This window comes from Cornus florida, unplaced genomic scaffold (assembly GCF_030987335.1).
Source record: "Cornus florida cultivar Cherokee Brave unplaced genomic scaffold, ASM3098733v1 CherokeeBrave_3.0.0_Hap2_Chr06, whole genome shotgun sequence".
In the NCBI taxonomy this organism is placed as follows: Eukaryota; Viridiplantae; Streptophyta; class Magnoliopsida; order Cornales; family Cornaceae; genus Cornus; species Cornus florida.
In genome coordinates, this window is record NW_026775576.1 from 97,369,013 (window position 1) to 97,383,855 (window position 14,843).

At 35.1% G+C, this 14,843-nt stretch overlaps 1 protein-coding gene across 1 annotated transcript; it reads right to left on the minus strand.

Moving 5' to 3' along the window:
• Positions 1-3,524: 3,524 nt before the first annotated feature.
• Positions 3,525-14,527, minus strand: LOC132313177 (ATP-dependent zinc metalloprotease FTSH 10, mitochondrial-like). The gene is made up of 8 exons (XM_059811855.1): positions 14,227-14,527; positions 13,904-14,141; positions 13,740-13,811; positions 12,525-12,643; positions 7,252-7,740; positions 6,335-7,102; positions 4,571-4,798; positions 3,525-4,142 (listed from the first exon to the last, which is right to left on the minus strand). The coding sequence occupies exons 1-8, from the start codon at positions 14,284-14,286 to the stop codon at positions 3,669-3,671; spliced, it is 2,448 nt and encodes an 815-aa protein (XP_059667838.1). The 5' UTR covers positions 14,287-14,527; the 3' UTR covers positions 3,525-3,668.
• Between the last annotated feature and the right edge of the window lie 316 nt (positions 14,528-14,843).

Genomic DNA, 14,843 nt, shown 5'->3' on the forward strand with positions numbered 1-14,843 from the left:
AGAAGGTTGTACAATATTAAATTAGGGTTTTCAAATCGTAAGATTCTCGGGGATTTTAGCTTCTTCAAGCAATATGAATAATGATTTTTGAGTAGAAGTCGGTGCATCGTTGTGAAACTCACTTTAAATTTCATCCGTTCACAATGCATTCCACGGATGCGTTGAGTTCGACTTCGATTAGCTCAAATAGCGTTATTTAATATATAAACGTACACGCGTGCACATGTTATGTGTGGTGATTAATGGTTATTTTATGCAGTAAATAAGTATTTGGGGATGTTAAATGTTAAAAATGAACTATGTTATATAAGCCGAGAACTTTAACAGATGCATCTATATTTAAAAAATATAAATGGTTCTGCTTGGATTTCGGATGAAATTATGGATTAGAGAATCATATTTCATTAAAAAAAACAATGAGTGATGACCCTTTATATATATAATAATAATAATAATAATAATAATAATCATAATAATAATCAATTTAAAGCTTAATTAATGCTTGGAAGCAAAGGAACTGTGAGAGAGCAAGGCCAATAATGCAGGCAAGCACATGATGAAAATGAGCTGAAGTTCATCTAAGTTTTTAAATGTTAAAACCTGATCGATCTGCTCAAGTACATCAGGTGTAAAGTTTTGGAACTACATCTACATGACCAATAATGCATTTCATAACTTGAATAAATAAATATAAATACAGATGTTAAATTATCCTCATTATCCTGATATAACAACTCTTGAATTATTGAGATGATCAAGATTTTTTAGGGCACAAAGACCCGTGAATAATATTTCTCCGCCCATTCTAATTACTTGCCTACTTGACACGTTCACACATAGTTGTAGCTTAATTGCATCAATGATATACTATGTAAAAACAAAATAGTCCTACAACTATGTAGAATGATTGTGGAATATGCTTTCTTTTTCTTTCTTTTTTTCTTGGGACTTTTTTGTTTTCCTTCCGAAAGTTGCAAAAAACGTGAGCACACACTTAGATTAATATTGCTTTAACTGAGTTGTAAAGGAGACATCGTACTATTTGAGCTAACGTCGGTTTGGAATTTTTATTATATTTTTTTAAAATTTATTTTCATAACATGAGATGAAAAAAATATTCATATACCATCAAACTACTTATTTAGAGGCACTATAATTGTTTTACCAAACCTTTTTGCTTAACCATTTGTAAGTTTGTACCTAAGGGAACTTTTTTCAATTAAAACAAGAAATTGCATGAATTTTGTAGCTCTTATTTAAGTTTCTTTTGACTAACATTGGAAAAGAGTCCAACTAGAAATATATATATATATATATATAAACTCAGTAGATGTGACATGTAATTGTGTCTCACATGTCCAAAAGTCGTACCCTTTTTTTTCTTTTGGTGCAGTTTGGAAAGAGTTGTTCTTCAGAATAATTTGTAGAGCCTGTGCTTTGTTCTTTATGCAATACTTATTTTATAAATTATATTCAAGTGTGTCATGTTTAACTTTTCCTATAAATATGTACAAAACTCAACTAAAAGGAAGTTTAAATAATACAAGGCTACAACCATCCCACTAAATTAATGCACAAAGTCCATTGTTGAGAGAACTTGCCCTTTGTTAATAAAAAAAAGTTTCATCTCCATTGTAGGGACATTACAAGTACAAATTATAATGTGTCAATTGCTACACATAACATTTGATTGCCCTCCACACCATCATAATCTCCTTAGATAATAATGCAACTGTTCTGATTAGTCATACATATTTAAGATTTAACGGTAACATTTGATATTATTTGACACGTATTAAATTCTCACAATAAAAACTTGAGATTTGGCAAAGCCAATTAATTAGGGTGACAATGATTGGTGTTGGAATTATTTGCGGTGCTGGAGGGCATATCTCCTTTGCTTTCCAAGTCGGAGACCATTTTGGATGTGTTCCATGGGCAACCCTTTCTAGCTTTAAACCAACAAAGTGTGATCCCAGTCCCACCACATTATTAATCCATTTTCAATCTACACTCCATCTTGTGCCAATCTACTCCCACCACACACTAAACACTCTCAATAAAGTGCCATCCAATCCAAAACCGTCTTCTACAAAAACAAATCATTGGTGGTTGGGTTAAACTATATTTAAAACCATCAATTCAACTTCTTATAATTGTTACATAAAAAAATAATAATAATAAAAAATTCTTAATCTTGGAATTAGAATCCGAGAAAAATTGGTAATAAATTTCAAATTAAATTTTTGTAATTTTAAGTCACTGATTTTGGTACTTCCAAATGTAACATAATTTTATATCAATACCCGGTTTTATACTTCCAAACACTGTGAGATAACAACTCCAAACACAACCATACATTCTCTAGTCCTTTGTTTGAACATAAAAATAACACCTACTTTATTACACAAATATAATTAAAATCAGAAGGATACAAAAGCCCACAGTAATATGTATGGGTTCCATAAATTGACACCTATGGTGCACTTTTGTGCACTGAGAATTTGGGACAAACACCACCGCCCCCCGCCCCCCCCCCCCCCCCCCCCCCCCCCCATAGTGTCACATCCATTGCAACATCTGAAAGACCCAATGAACAAACATTTCACTGGCGACAATATATTGCCAAGTAACTTTCATTTCGAGATGGTTGTGCTACTACAAAAATGTTCTTATAACACAACGCTACAACATTTTCCTCCACAAATAGGTCCATCCTCCTCATTCTATAGGTCCAAAACTATATTTGGCATAGAACTTTTCGGAGGTTTAGATCCACAAAACTCATTTTGAGGTTGAGAGCAGTCCATAGAGTTGGTCTATGTTGTATGTATATCTACAAAATCAAATCAAATATATCCATCAACCAAAGTACCCTTCTCTAGGGTTCTAATGTGGCAAAATCTGAACCAGGAATTGGACCTGAGTTAGAAGAGATTGATTGGGCCAAGGGTGTTAGCCCCTTTTTATTTACATAATATCATATTTAAGTAGGAAACTGCTAAAGACCATATATCAGAATCAGGGCAAATTCTGTGATGAAGATTCTTCCTTCACAAGATTTCTCTTCACATCTTAATTAATAACCACCGCCCAATCGCTGTCATTCATACAATGTCGGTTTGGCTTTTACCAAACATATCTCCAGAAACAGACACAACAAAGAAAAAGCAGCTACAAAATATAGCACTTCAACAACTAGACACTACTCATCTCACAAATAAATAATTCACAAATAAGTAGATACTCAACCTATCAAAATAGCAAGACAAAAAGAAGCCCATAACTTCCACAATAGATCTGGACAACAACTCCCACTTCTAACTATGACAGTTTGGCAAATTTCGGTGCTATTCATATGAGCTTGATACATTTCCAGAATATACCACAATGAGAGCGTCATCACAGTGAGCTCTGGAATCTCACTGTGAGACTATTCATCATCCAACGGCTGAAAGAGAGCTTCGGTAAGAGTGCTCTCATAATAAAGGTCTCATATCATGACATGATCAGAGAATACTCAATGAAGCAAAAATTTTGTTAGTGCTATTATTGCAGCTGTGATGATTTTTACAATTTAGTTAACCTCAAATAAAGAGGGCAGACAATGAACGATGATGTCACTTCAATGTAATTTCATCTATACAACCATAAGACCTCTTCAGTCACTATGCTGGCACAACATCATCAGGTCCCAAAGGTTCCTCTTTGGTCGTCTTCGCGGGGGGTGCCTCCTTCGTTTCTTTATCTTCTTCTTCAAACCCTTGCTTGAACCGATCATAATTTGTAGGCTCACTGCTCTTGAATGGTCGTTCACCCAGTACTCGAACCAAGTCATCCTGATGTAGGACCTCCTTCTCAAGCAACAACTCTGCAATCTGAGCTACGTGCTCTTTGTGTTCCTCTATCAGCTGTATTGTCCGCTCATATGCCTTGGCCACCCATTCTCTAACTTCGTTGTCAATAATTGCAGCAGTCTTGCTGCTGTAAGGCTTCGTCATCTCAAATGCATCGTCCCTCTGAGGAAAGGAAAGAAGACCTACCTTGTCGCTGAAACCATAGACTGCTACTTGAGCATATGTAATCTTGGTCACTTTCTCCAAGTCATTCTGGGCTCCAGTTGAGATCTTTCCTATCAAAACCTACTCCCAAACGAAAATAACATTACCACAATTAAATAGTTCAAGCAGTGGGTGTTTAAGGCAATTATAAGTATGAAGCTACTTATTGATAATTAGATGCCAAGAAAAACGTGTTTCCATGTTAAAATGTGCTACAACAAATGCTTTATAATGGTATAGTTTCGGGAATAGTGTGTTCCGACTTCCGAGGAGTGGTATATCTCCTAAGTAGTGTGTTGCCAGGAGTGGTATATCTTCTACAAGAAATACATAGAAACCATTCTGTCCTTCAAATTATATAGCAACATGATTCCTTTGTGTGTAAGATTCACAAGTAACTGATAATTTGGGAGTACGCAGTAGCCAATTTACGAACTCGATTTCCACTATAGAACAATTCGTTATTGGGGAGACCCAAAAGTAAAACGGTAAGGAGTTTATAAATTTACCTGCTCAGATGCTCGACCACCAAGGGTCATGCATGTCATATCAAAGAGCTGTTCTTTTGTCATCAAAAGGTTTTCATTAGGTACATACTGAGCAAACCCAAGTGCCGCAGTACCACGAGGAACAATTGTCACTTTAAGCAATGGTTCTGCATGTTCCAAGAACCAACCAGTAACAGCATGACCTGATTCATGGTAAGCAACAGTCCGCCTTTCCAGCTTACTAATAACCTGCATGAAGAAACAGGTTCAGTCCACCTCAAATTCCCAAAGTTCCACCCATCCCTGCCAACACACAGACACCCCAAACAAAAACCAACATGAAACTATGATGGCAGAGGCACGTTACCATGTTAAATCATGTTCATGAATCCACGCTGTCATTTTTCAGTTTTATTTTTAATATTGGAGTCACTAAATCCGCAATTGAAACCAAAAACTGACCATGCTTACACATTATTCAAGGTAATAAATGTCAAAAAACCAGCCAACAAAGAGTGTTTAATGGGATGGGGAAACTCCAGTGAGCAGCTTAAGAATAAGAAAGTACGGAGAAAGGATCTTGTGTCTTTGTGGGTTGTTTTTGGGGTCCATCTAGGCACCAAAATACAACAATAAAATAAATGAAGCTGTGCACCCAAAGCTACCTCATTTCTGAACTACCACAACCAATGAAATCTTCTTAAATCACATTGTTTTTCGTAAGCCATAATCTGGTCAATAGGGAAATCAATTGAAGACAATTAAGCAAAATTCGGACAAACAGAATCTAAACCAGATGTGTTCAATGAAGAAGATGTCAATAAAAGAATTAAAGTAGGATGGGTTAAATGGAGGAGGGCTTCTGGCATATTGTCGTCTACATGTACCTCTAAAATTGAAATGTAAATTTAATACAACAGATATTAGACCAACAATATTTGACGGGACAAAATGTTGAGCAGTTTAGAAACAACATATCCATAAAATGACCACAACAAAAACCTATATTTGAGATGGATTTGTGGTAAAACAAAAATGGATAAAATCATAAATGAACACATTCATGAGATGGATGAATTATCACCTATTGAAAAATAAAATAAGAGAAAACCAAAAGATGATTTGGCCATGTAGCCCATGTCCAACAACAGCCAATATCTACATCAGACTCATCAGTTAGGAAAAGTGGCGTAGTCCTGATTGAAGTTTATGTCTGAGAAAGGGGGTAAAGCAACCTAGGAGTCTTCTTTAGGCGGTTGAATAGGACATTTAAATAGGTTATGAGAAATCTTATGGGTCAAAGCTAAAGGCTTTATTAAAATGGGATTTATGAAGTAGCTCTCTGCACACATAATTTAAGAAGATAAAACTTGAGGAAATTTGCCCAACAAAAAGTAAAGTTACTGACTTATAACTTCTATACATTATACGACTTCACAAAGTCGTAATATTTATACATTTATTTATTTAAGTTATTGTAGGTACAAATGGGATACACTCGGGGCCAGCGAGTACAACGCCATGAGATTACTTCTAAACAAAAACGACCAAAAAAAGCAATGAAATTTGTCACAGAAAAGATGCTCATTCAACTAAATGCTTGTAAACCAACACAGCAAGAAGTGGTCACGTGAAAATAACTCTTTAACACCTGGGAAAAAACTCATTGTGCGCTAATCTCATTAGTCATAAAAGTGGATCAAATAATGGAGATGCAAACATGAAGTTAAATGATTAGTAGATAAGGTAATGAACATAAGGTTAAATATGGGAGAAATAAGATACCTTGTTCTTCTTCTCCAAACCTCCAATGACCCTGTCTATAGCTGCCTCAAAATGTGCCATTGTAATCTGTGAACTCTCATTCCTTGCAGCAATTAAAGCAGCTTCATTACAAACATTTGCAATATCTGCTCCAGCAAATCCAGGAGTCAAAGCAGCAAGTCTTTGAGAGTAATGTGATGGTTCTTGATCAAGTTTTAACTTATTCAAATAGATCCTGAATATCTGGTCGCGGCCTTTAATGTCAGGTTTATCGATGGTAATTTGACGATCAAATCGACCAGGCCTCAGTAAGGCTTTGTCTAAAATATCGGGCCTATTTGTGCCAGCAAGCACAACTACTCCAGCAGTGGTCCCAAATCCATCCATTTCAACAAGCAACTGATTTAGAGTACTTTCACGCTCGTCATTCCCTCCTGAAAATCCCCCACGCCCTCTTGCTCGACCAATTGCATCTATCTCATCAATAAAAACTATGCTAGGTGCACATTGTCTCGCCTCTTGAAATAAGCTCCTGACCCTAGCTGGTCCAACTCCAACAAACATTTCCATAAAATCTGACCCGGACATGGATAGAAAAGGCACATCAGATTCACCTGCAGTTGCTTTAGCAAGAAGTGTCTTCCCTGTACCAGGAGGGCCCACAAGAAGAGCGCCTTTAGGAATTTTTGCTCCTAATTCCTCATATTTCTTAGGGTTCTTGAGGAAGTGCACGAACTCCATAATTTCTTGCTTTGCCTCATCACAGCCTGCCACGTCTTTGAAGAAAATCTGGATCACCAAATATAAATAAATACAAAATTGCTAGTGCTGATCTGATGAAACACTTACTTACAAATGCCATTGCATATTTGGTAACATAGAAGGTGCTAATTTTGTAGTTGCTAAGATAATAATATGAAATGAATGCCATTGCTGACCTTGTTTTTGGCATTCTTATCCATTTTTGTAACCTGCGCTTTTCCTATACTGAATATTCCACGAGCACCCTTTCCACCAGGACCACCAACGCCTAGCCCACCCTGCTGCATCCTCCGCCCCATAAAAAAGAGGACTCCCAAAATCAAGATTGTTGGGCCAAACCTCATTAGTTCTTGGTACCAATTCATTTCATTTACATATGTTACAGGAACATGATTATGAGGGTCGATCCTCAATGCTTCCTGTGCCTCCTCCAGCTTCTCCTCAAACGAATCAACACTTCCAATATTAAAATAGTATTTATAATGGCTCACATTTCTTTTATCATGGTTACCATTAACAGGACCTTGAACAATCTCGTCATTGGTTTGATTAGTAACCGGTGGTGAGCTCTTCACATACACTTTGGCAACTGATTTATTTGAAACAACGATGCGGTCCACCAATCCAGGTTCAAGCAACTTGTTTTTAAACTCTTGGAAACTAATCTGAAGATTATATTCATTAGAAAAAATAAAAAAATAAACCATCAAAAAACAAAGGCATATTTTATGTATTATAGGAAAGGAAATATTGGAAGTATCAATATTCAACAAATGCATAATGTCAGACAATATAAAATCCAAGCGTATACATGCTCAACAAAAGTAATTCCCTGGGGTACGACAAAAGGTTGAACCAATCTAAGAGAAGGATCCATGATGATAGGGGCAATTATGGAAGCGATGATGGTGCAAACAAGCTTATTTTGACAAATTTAACTAAAATAATATAAATAAATATGCATTTAATTAAAAAAAAAAAAAAAAGTGCATAATAATGCTAAAAACTAAGAATACATGAATATGTCTTTAGGATCATAAATAAGATAAGGTATAAAATAAAGTGCCTTAATAGGAAATTTAAGGCATTCAACAGTTTTTTTTTTTTTTTTTCTTGGATAAGGGAGGGCATTCAACAATTCAAATCGAAAATAAAATAAATAGAGAAGTGTGAAGAAGTAAGCTGTAAAAGACATATTTTCTGGATTTTAATCTGTCCACATAAAGTCAGTCATACATAGCACATTTTGTTTAGTTGTCACTTACTTCTATCTTAGCATGATTCAATACTATTTGTTCCAATAACAAACTGCAACAGTTGAGGTAAAAAAATAAAAAAAATAAACATGTTGGGGGGAAACCATCCCCATAGTGATATATGATTAAGACTTGTTGAATTCAGAAAGATATAAATATTTACTCCTCCAGATTTCTTCCTTCTCTTTACTCATGTAACAATTAGCTTTGACAGGTTATACTTAACATTTTCTATACCACTCTGTATTAAGGCTCTAAAATCAAATTGTTATTGGTCTTCATTCACTGATGTGTTAGTTTCATGCAACAGTCAAATGCATTAAAAAAAAAAAATAACAACATATCAAATGCTTCATATATAGACATGCACTTAGTTAGTTCCATCTAACAATTTTCAGAGTTTGGTCAATGTAGATTCAACAGTGTATAATCTATCATTTATATTCACTCTTTGTCTCTTTCACATTAAATCGTTCTAATGTCTACTTCCTTTACTGTCAATTCATTCTGCAAACAAATTAGCCAACTGCAAGCTTCCAATGCTGACATATTCTTTTCCCATACACCAAAACAAGGGAAAGAAAGAATGGACACAGAACCTCTTCACTATTTGCTATTTCTTGATGGTGATTCAATGGATAGTATTGCACCATATCATCAACAAAATGTGAATATTGGTTGCTATCCGCTAATGCACTGGCATAAAAATATTGAACAGTAGAGAGAAATACCTACCTAATTGTACCACATCTGTGACCAAGCACAGGTATACATACATATGGGTTCTATTTATACCTACACAAACACACGCACAGCTATATAGACTCTGGTATGTCTGTCAAGTATGAGTATGTATCTAAGGATAGAATGTATCATATCTATGTAACATAGACTTCAATATGTTCAAGTGGAAGTATGTATCCAAGTGTTGGATGTCTAATCCCTAAACAACATAACACATGGGCACTACTGAATACTAAATTTATATAATGTTTTTCTTTTATCATCAAGATTATTTTTTGAGTTTATGAACCATCTAACTCATTTTGAGATAATAACATAAAAGAATTGAATAATCGGATATGTTACTCAAGGGGGAAAAGTTGAATACAAAGTTTATACGATATCATTTTGTTGATGTGGTACCACCAATCAATTAAATCAAAATATGTAGTCGTGAGGCCTATCAAAATACATGCATACATTTGTTTGCATTAATTGCCAAGTAATCAATACTTAATATGCTTACATGACAAGATCTAGTTGATTGATGATACCACATCAGCAAAATGACATAGTATCACAATTGTATTGAAGACTTTCTTGCTTTTTAGGTGCATGCCGAAGCAGATGTGCTTGGCACATTATCCCATATCATTGCTTAGGTGTTGCATCTAGCACAGATTTTTCACGTCCTTTAGCAGAGTCCATATAGCATAGTCCATACCATAAAAGGAATCCACTTATACTGGGTACAAAACCAAGTTTCCGACTTAACTCCATCTACACCAGAAAAAAGTCGTGACTTTTGCCACCAACTTTGATACACCTTTTTATAATTGCTGATTTCTATGAGAAGCAATCATTTAGAACATATAATTGATGATTTGTATGAGAAGCAATCATTTAGAAAATGCTACTTCTTACTCAATATTCACATTCCGCAATTTAATTTTGTCTCATGTTTTGGGTACAAATATCTGATTTTACTCCCTTCACAAAAACAATATATTTCTCCTATCTCCGTTAAACTTGATCATAATTTCTCTTTTATTCCTTCCTTTCCACTCTAATTCCTGCTCCAACAACTTTTTCCAAATATTCTATGGCCACCGTTACTCCTAACTCTCCCATTTTTCTCCCTCCTAATAGTCATTCTTTTACTTATTTCACTTCTCTTTCTCCTTCCACGAAAAATATTTTGGACACCACCTTACCCTCGCAAGCAAGCTGCTGAAATTACTGCAACCTTGCAAACCTCTTTATCAGTCCAAAATCCCCTCCCAACTCCACCAACAATACAAAACAACTGAAACAATTTATCCTTAATTTTCATCAAAATAACGATTGCAACAACCAATGGCCAATGCTGAAAAGTCGTCAACCAAAAAATAAAATAAATAAAGAAAGAAAGAAATCTTGAAAATTGGTTGAAAATTTGTTGTTTACATCCAGTTTTATTTTATGCTTTATTTAAGTTAGTTGGTTTCTAGTTCAATTTATATATTTATTCTTTTGTTTTACGAGTTGAGAATATTATAGAAAATTCTGGGTTTTCTAGACTTGAATTGACCCATGTGTTAAATTTGTTAGTAGATGGGTCATTATGTATGGTTTTACCAGGTTTATAAGAGATCCATTAGTTTACATAACTTACATTTATAACCATGGAGTCCAAGTCCTATTGAAACCAGGACTGCATTGAAGTCAATAAAATCCATGGAATCATCAATTCAATAAATAAATAGGTCCAGAGATTTTTCCACAGATTTATTAAGCTTTTTTAGATGTGATTCCTAAGGGACTCTAGAAGCCATGCCTAAGGTCTTCCTTTTATTCTTCTTAAGTTTTTTCTTTATTTTCCAAAACTTCTATACTTGCACACACTTCAATGACACTATTACCAACCACAAAAATCCTACTTTGACAAGCTCAATCATTCCCACAGTCAAATATTCGATCCTTGCTACACATTTGTTTCTCCGAAGGTAACCCTAGATCCATGTTACATGGACTCATCAAAAATAGGTGAAGTACCCGATATTGGGACATAGGTATTGGTTAATGTGCCCAACACTTTTGGTTGGACATGCACCTAAAAAGAATATCCAATAAATCATTTTTTTTTAATTATTATTATTGCTTCAAATAAGTGATCTATCTATATTAAACATTATAAAAATAAAGAAACTATTTTTTATAATATAAAATAGGAATATTAGATAATATAAATATTTAGCAATGTTCATGTGTTCTTCTATTGGATGATTTTAATATGTTTGACGCTTGGATACATACATGTCCTTACACACGTACCTGAGTCCAGTTAACATAGCCCTAGCTACCATCTCTGTTTGCAATGACACTGATTTATGAGCAATAGAGCAAGTAAAGTAATTGATAATCAATTCCTTCATTATAAAATGGTTTAATAAAATTCACTCTTTCATCTTAAAGACATCTCAGCCTTTTGAGCTTTTCTTACCCACAGAAACTTACAAGTACCAAAAGACAAGTATTTCCTGGGAATTTAAGCCACAATTAGTTCTACAGGGTGAGAGGTATGAAAAGGATTGCTGAAGAATGGTAAATGAACAATCCAAGAGTAGTTTGAGTGTGCGTGCCTTTATAAAAAAAATTATATTTTTTTTACGGAACCACTATGGTTATGAGAGGGAGGACTCAATGTTAAGGGTATTAAAATGTGAGGCAGAATAACTCAGTTAAGGTATGCCATTTACTTAAAAACCAGAGGACGTCCCAGTTATCGTATTCTTGTAGTTGTAGTCCTGTAATGCTTACAACATAGTGACTGGCATCTAAATGCCTCCTTTCTTATTGTTTTGAAACACCCCTCGCAACTGTTTGGATTTAAAGGTATATGCTTTTACATATAAAAAAAAAAGGTATATGCTTTCTTTCACCACCTATGGAAAATAAAAGAAATCGGTTGCTTCTGAAGTCTAGGCAAACTTCATGTTTTTGTAAATGAGAAGGAAAAAACAATTACGTACTTAAACAAAGAATATAAATCCAGATGACATGAAGTATGCACCAATTGTTTCTCATAAGATACCTTACTACAATTCTTTAGCAAAGGGCATGCAATAATGAGTTCAAAGTTCGAACATGATTCCATCTAAATGAGAAAAATTATGAGACAACAGTTTCTAATTTGAATACAACACCAACATTGCCTTAACACGACATAAGAATGGTTTCTTGTTTCATGTTTAAAAAGAATTTCAAATGAAGGTCTTGCACATTGTGTAGCTGTTGCCAATAGTAAGCATTAATTATGAAGCCCAAAGCTGCATTAACAACATATGGTTGTATACTGAAACGCTTAAATCGTCAACATATATAACATCGTACTAATACGCAGCTGTCAAAATTAAGTATTAACATGCACCTACACATCCAGTAAAGAATAGTTAATGAAATGTTGAAACTTCGATAAAACAAACACTGACCTGCTTCTGATCACGGGGCTTCAAAAGGGTTGAAGAAAGCACAAGTGAAATAAACAACAAAGGTGTCACTAAATTTTGATACTGCTTCATGAAGTTCTCCTGAGAGTTCCCATTACTGCCTGTACTTGAGTCCCCCGGCGAAAATCATGACATGAATTTTAAGCATGGATAAAAAAATAAATAAACAAATAAAAATAAGAAGAATAAAAGATCAGGAATATCTTGCATTGAAGGACTGAAGAAAAAATAAAAGGTAGGAAATGGAACCTCAACTTCAAAGTTCCCTTCAATCACCACTAGCAAACATATGATTTCATATGCCACAACTTTATTTTTTTCCGAATAAGAGATAATTTCAGTACCTAACTGGGCATCTGTGGCACCCTTGATAATAATTTTGAAGGAAAAGAATCATCTTTAGCTAATTTAAAAATTCATATTCTTCGTTCTTTTTTCTGTTATGTAAGAGGTAATGCATGCTCCTCGATTGATGATTTCTTTGATCTCTTGGATTCTATTGGTCCTTAGATCTTTTTTCTTCTTGTATTAGGGACGCGTTCCCCTTTTGAACGTTTTTCTAATATATTTTTACTTATTAAAAAAAAATAATAATAATTACATTCTTTCGCACAAAAGCATTGGTCTCCACACACACTGTCACGCACTATCCTCTAACAAAGTCCCTATCTAGACCCCCAATGAACCAGCAGTTACAAATAGTAGTATTTGTTATGTAATCATGTGTGTTTAAATCATTGAATTTTGAAAATCTAAAGCGAACGGTATTGTGTTTCTAAATTAAAACATGTCCAGCCATATCATTCTACAAGAAGAAATTCTGTTTGTTGATCATTTTTTAACTAGTTACCAGCAGTTTCTGACAGAATGTAGCTTCCCATACATCAAAATCCAAGCTTCTTGACATAAAATTCAATTTTTACTTGGCCAAAAAAAAAAACGAATATAATTCTAAAATAAGTTATACTTGCATTGAATAAAACCAAAATTTCCCACCAATCATAGAAAATTACCAAAAAAATAAAAACCACAGCTCCTCAATTAGAATGCATACCTATAACCAAACATCTAGCTCAAGTGGTATCTCCTCCTCCTTCCAAATGGAAGGTTGAGGATTCAAGTCCTTTAGGGCCAACTTTGGGGGTGTCTGTGAGTTGGGTGCGTGAGTTACTTACCTACCAAAAAACAAAATCATACCTTTAGACCCCGATTTTTGATTATTTTCTTTGGGGATTTCTTTCTTATTCTTCGGGTAATACTTCTCGTAATCTACAACAAAGTGCCAGCAAAAGAGGGTATCAATCAAATGAAGAAATAATCATCCAAACAACAATATAATCAAAACGCTCAATTTTTCTTACTTCTCTTCTTAGGCCCCTCACTGCAGAAAAACCGCCTCAGATGAGGGTTCGCGAAAACGGAATGAAATTCTGATGAAGATGCTTTGGAAACAATCTGCCTCCCAACTCCAATGGAAGTCAAATAACCTCTCACAAACCCTAATCCGCCATCAAAGCGTGCAATGCATGCATCAATCGACGGCGAGAGCGATTCATTCAGAAGCACAGACCTCACACCGTGATTGCAGGGTATAACGCTCTGCCAAACAACCACAAATGTATATCAAACTCTCAAAGAAACAATAAATGAGCTAAACCTCAACATAACATGAACTAAATCTTACTCTTTGGAGTGTAGAGCGAGAGGAACGAGAGAGAGCGCGTCCTATATGTGAAAGTATCATTGCTTTGATTTTTTGGACATGAATCGATCGGTGACTATAAAACCCTAACCCGAGGCGACAATACTGTTTCGTCAATCAGATAAGCAGAAGCTTCAAACAGAACTGGGGTGAACGTAAACTTTAATCAGGACTGCGTACAGAAACCTAAGGTATATATATATAAAGTATATATATAACTTTTTATACATGAAGAGAGAAATTACTGAGTTGGGAACGAGGGGCGAGAGCAAGAGAATAGTGAAACCGTTTTTGGTGGAAGAAAATAGAGACCGTCTGGGGTGTTCGGTTATCCAATTCCGAAATTGCCCTTGATGGATAATGTTGCGTAAGAGGGGGTGAGTGGGATTGTTGGGGGATAATTTGGTGATTACGGTGTTCATCACGTGTTTCTGGTTTATCGGGTCGGTGGTTGGAACAAGACTCACAACTATATCCTGAACCCAATTTGACCAAATCGGTCCTGTAGAGAAATTAGTTTGATCAAATTGGGCTGGGCCAAGACAGTTGAACCCAACTCATATGATTCTTTAGGTTTTTCTGGCGACCAGCATAGGCCC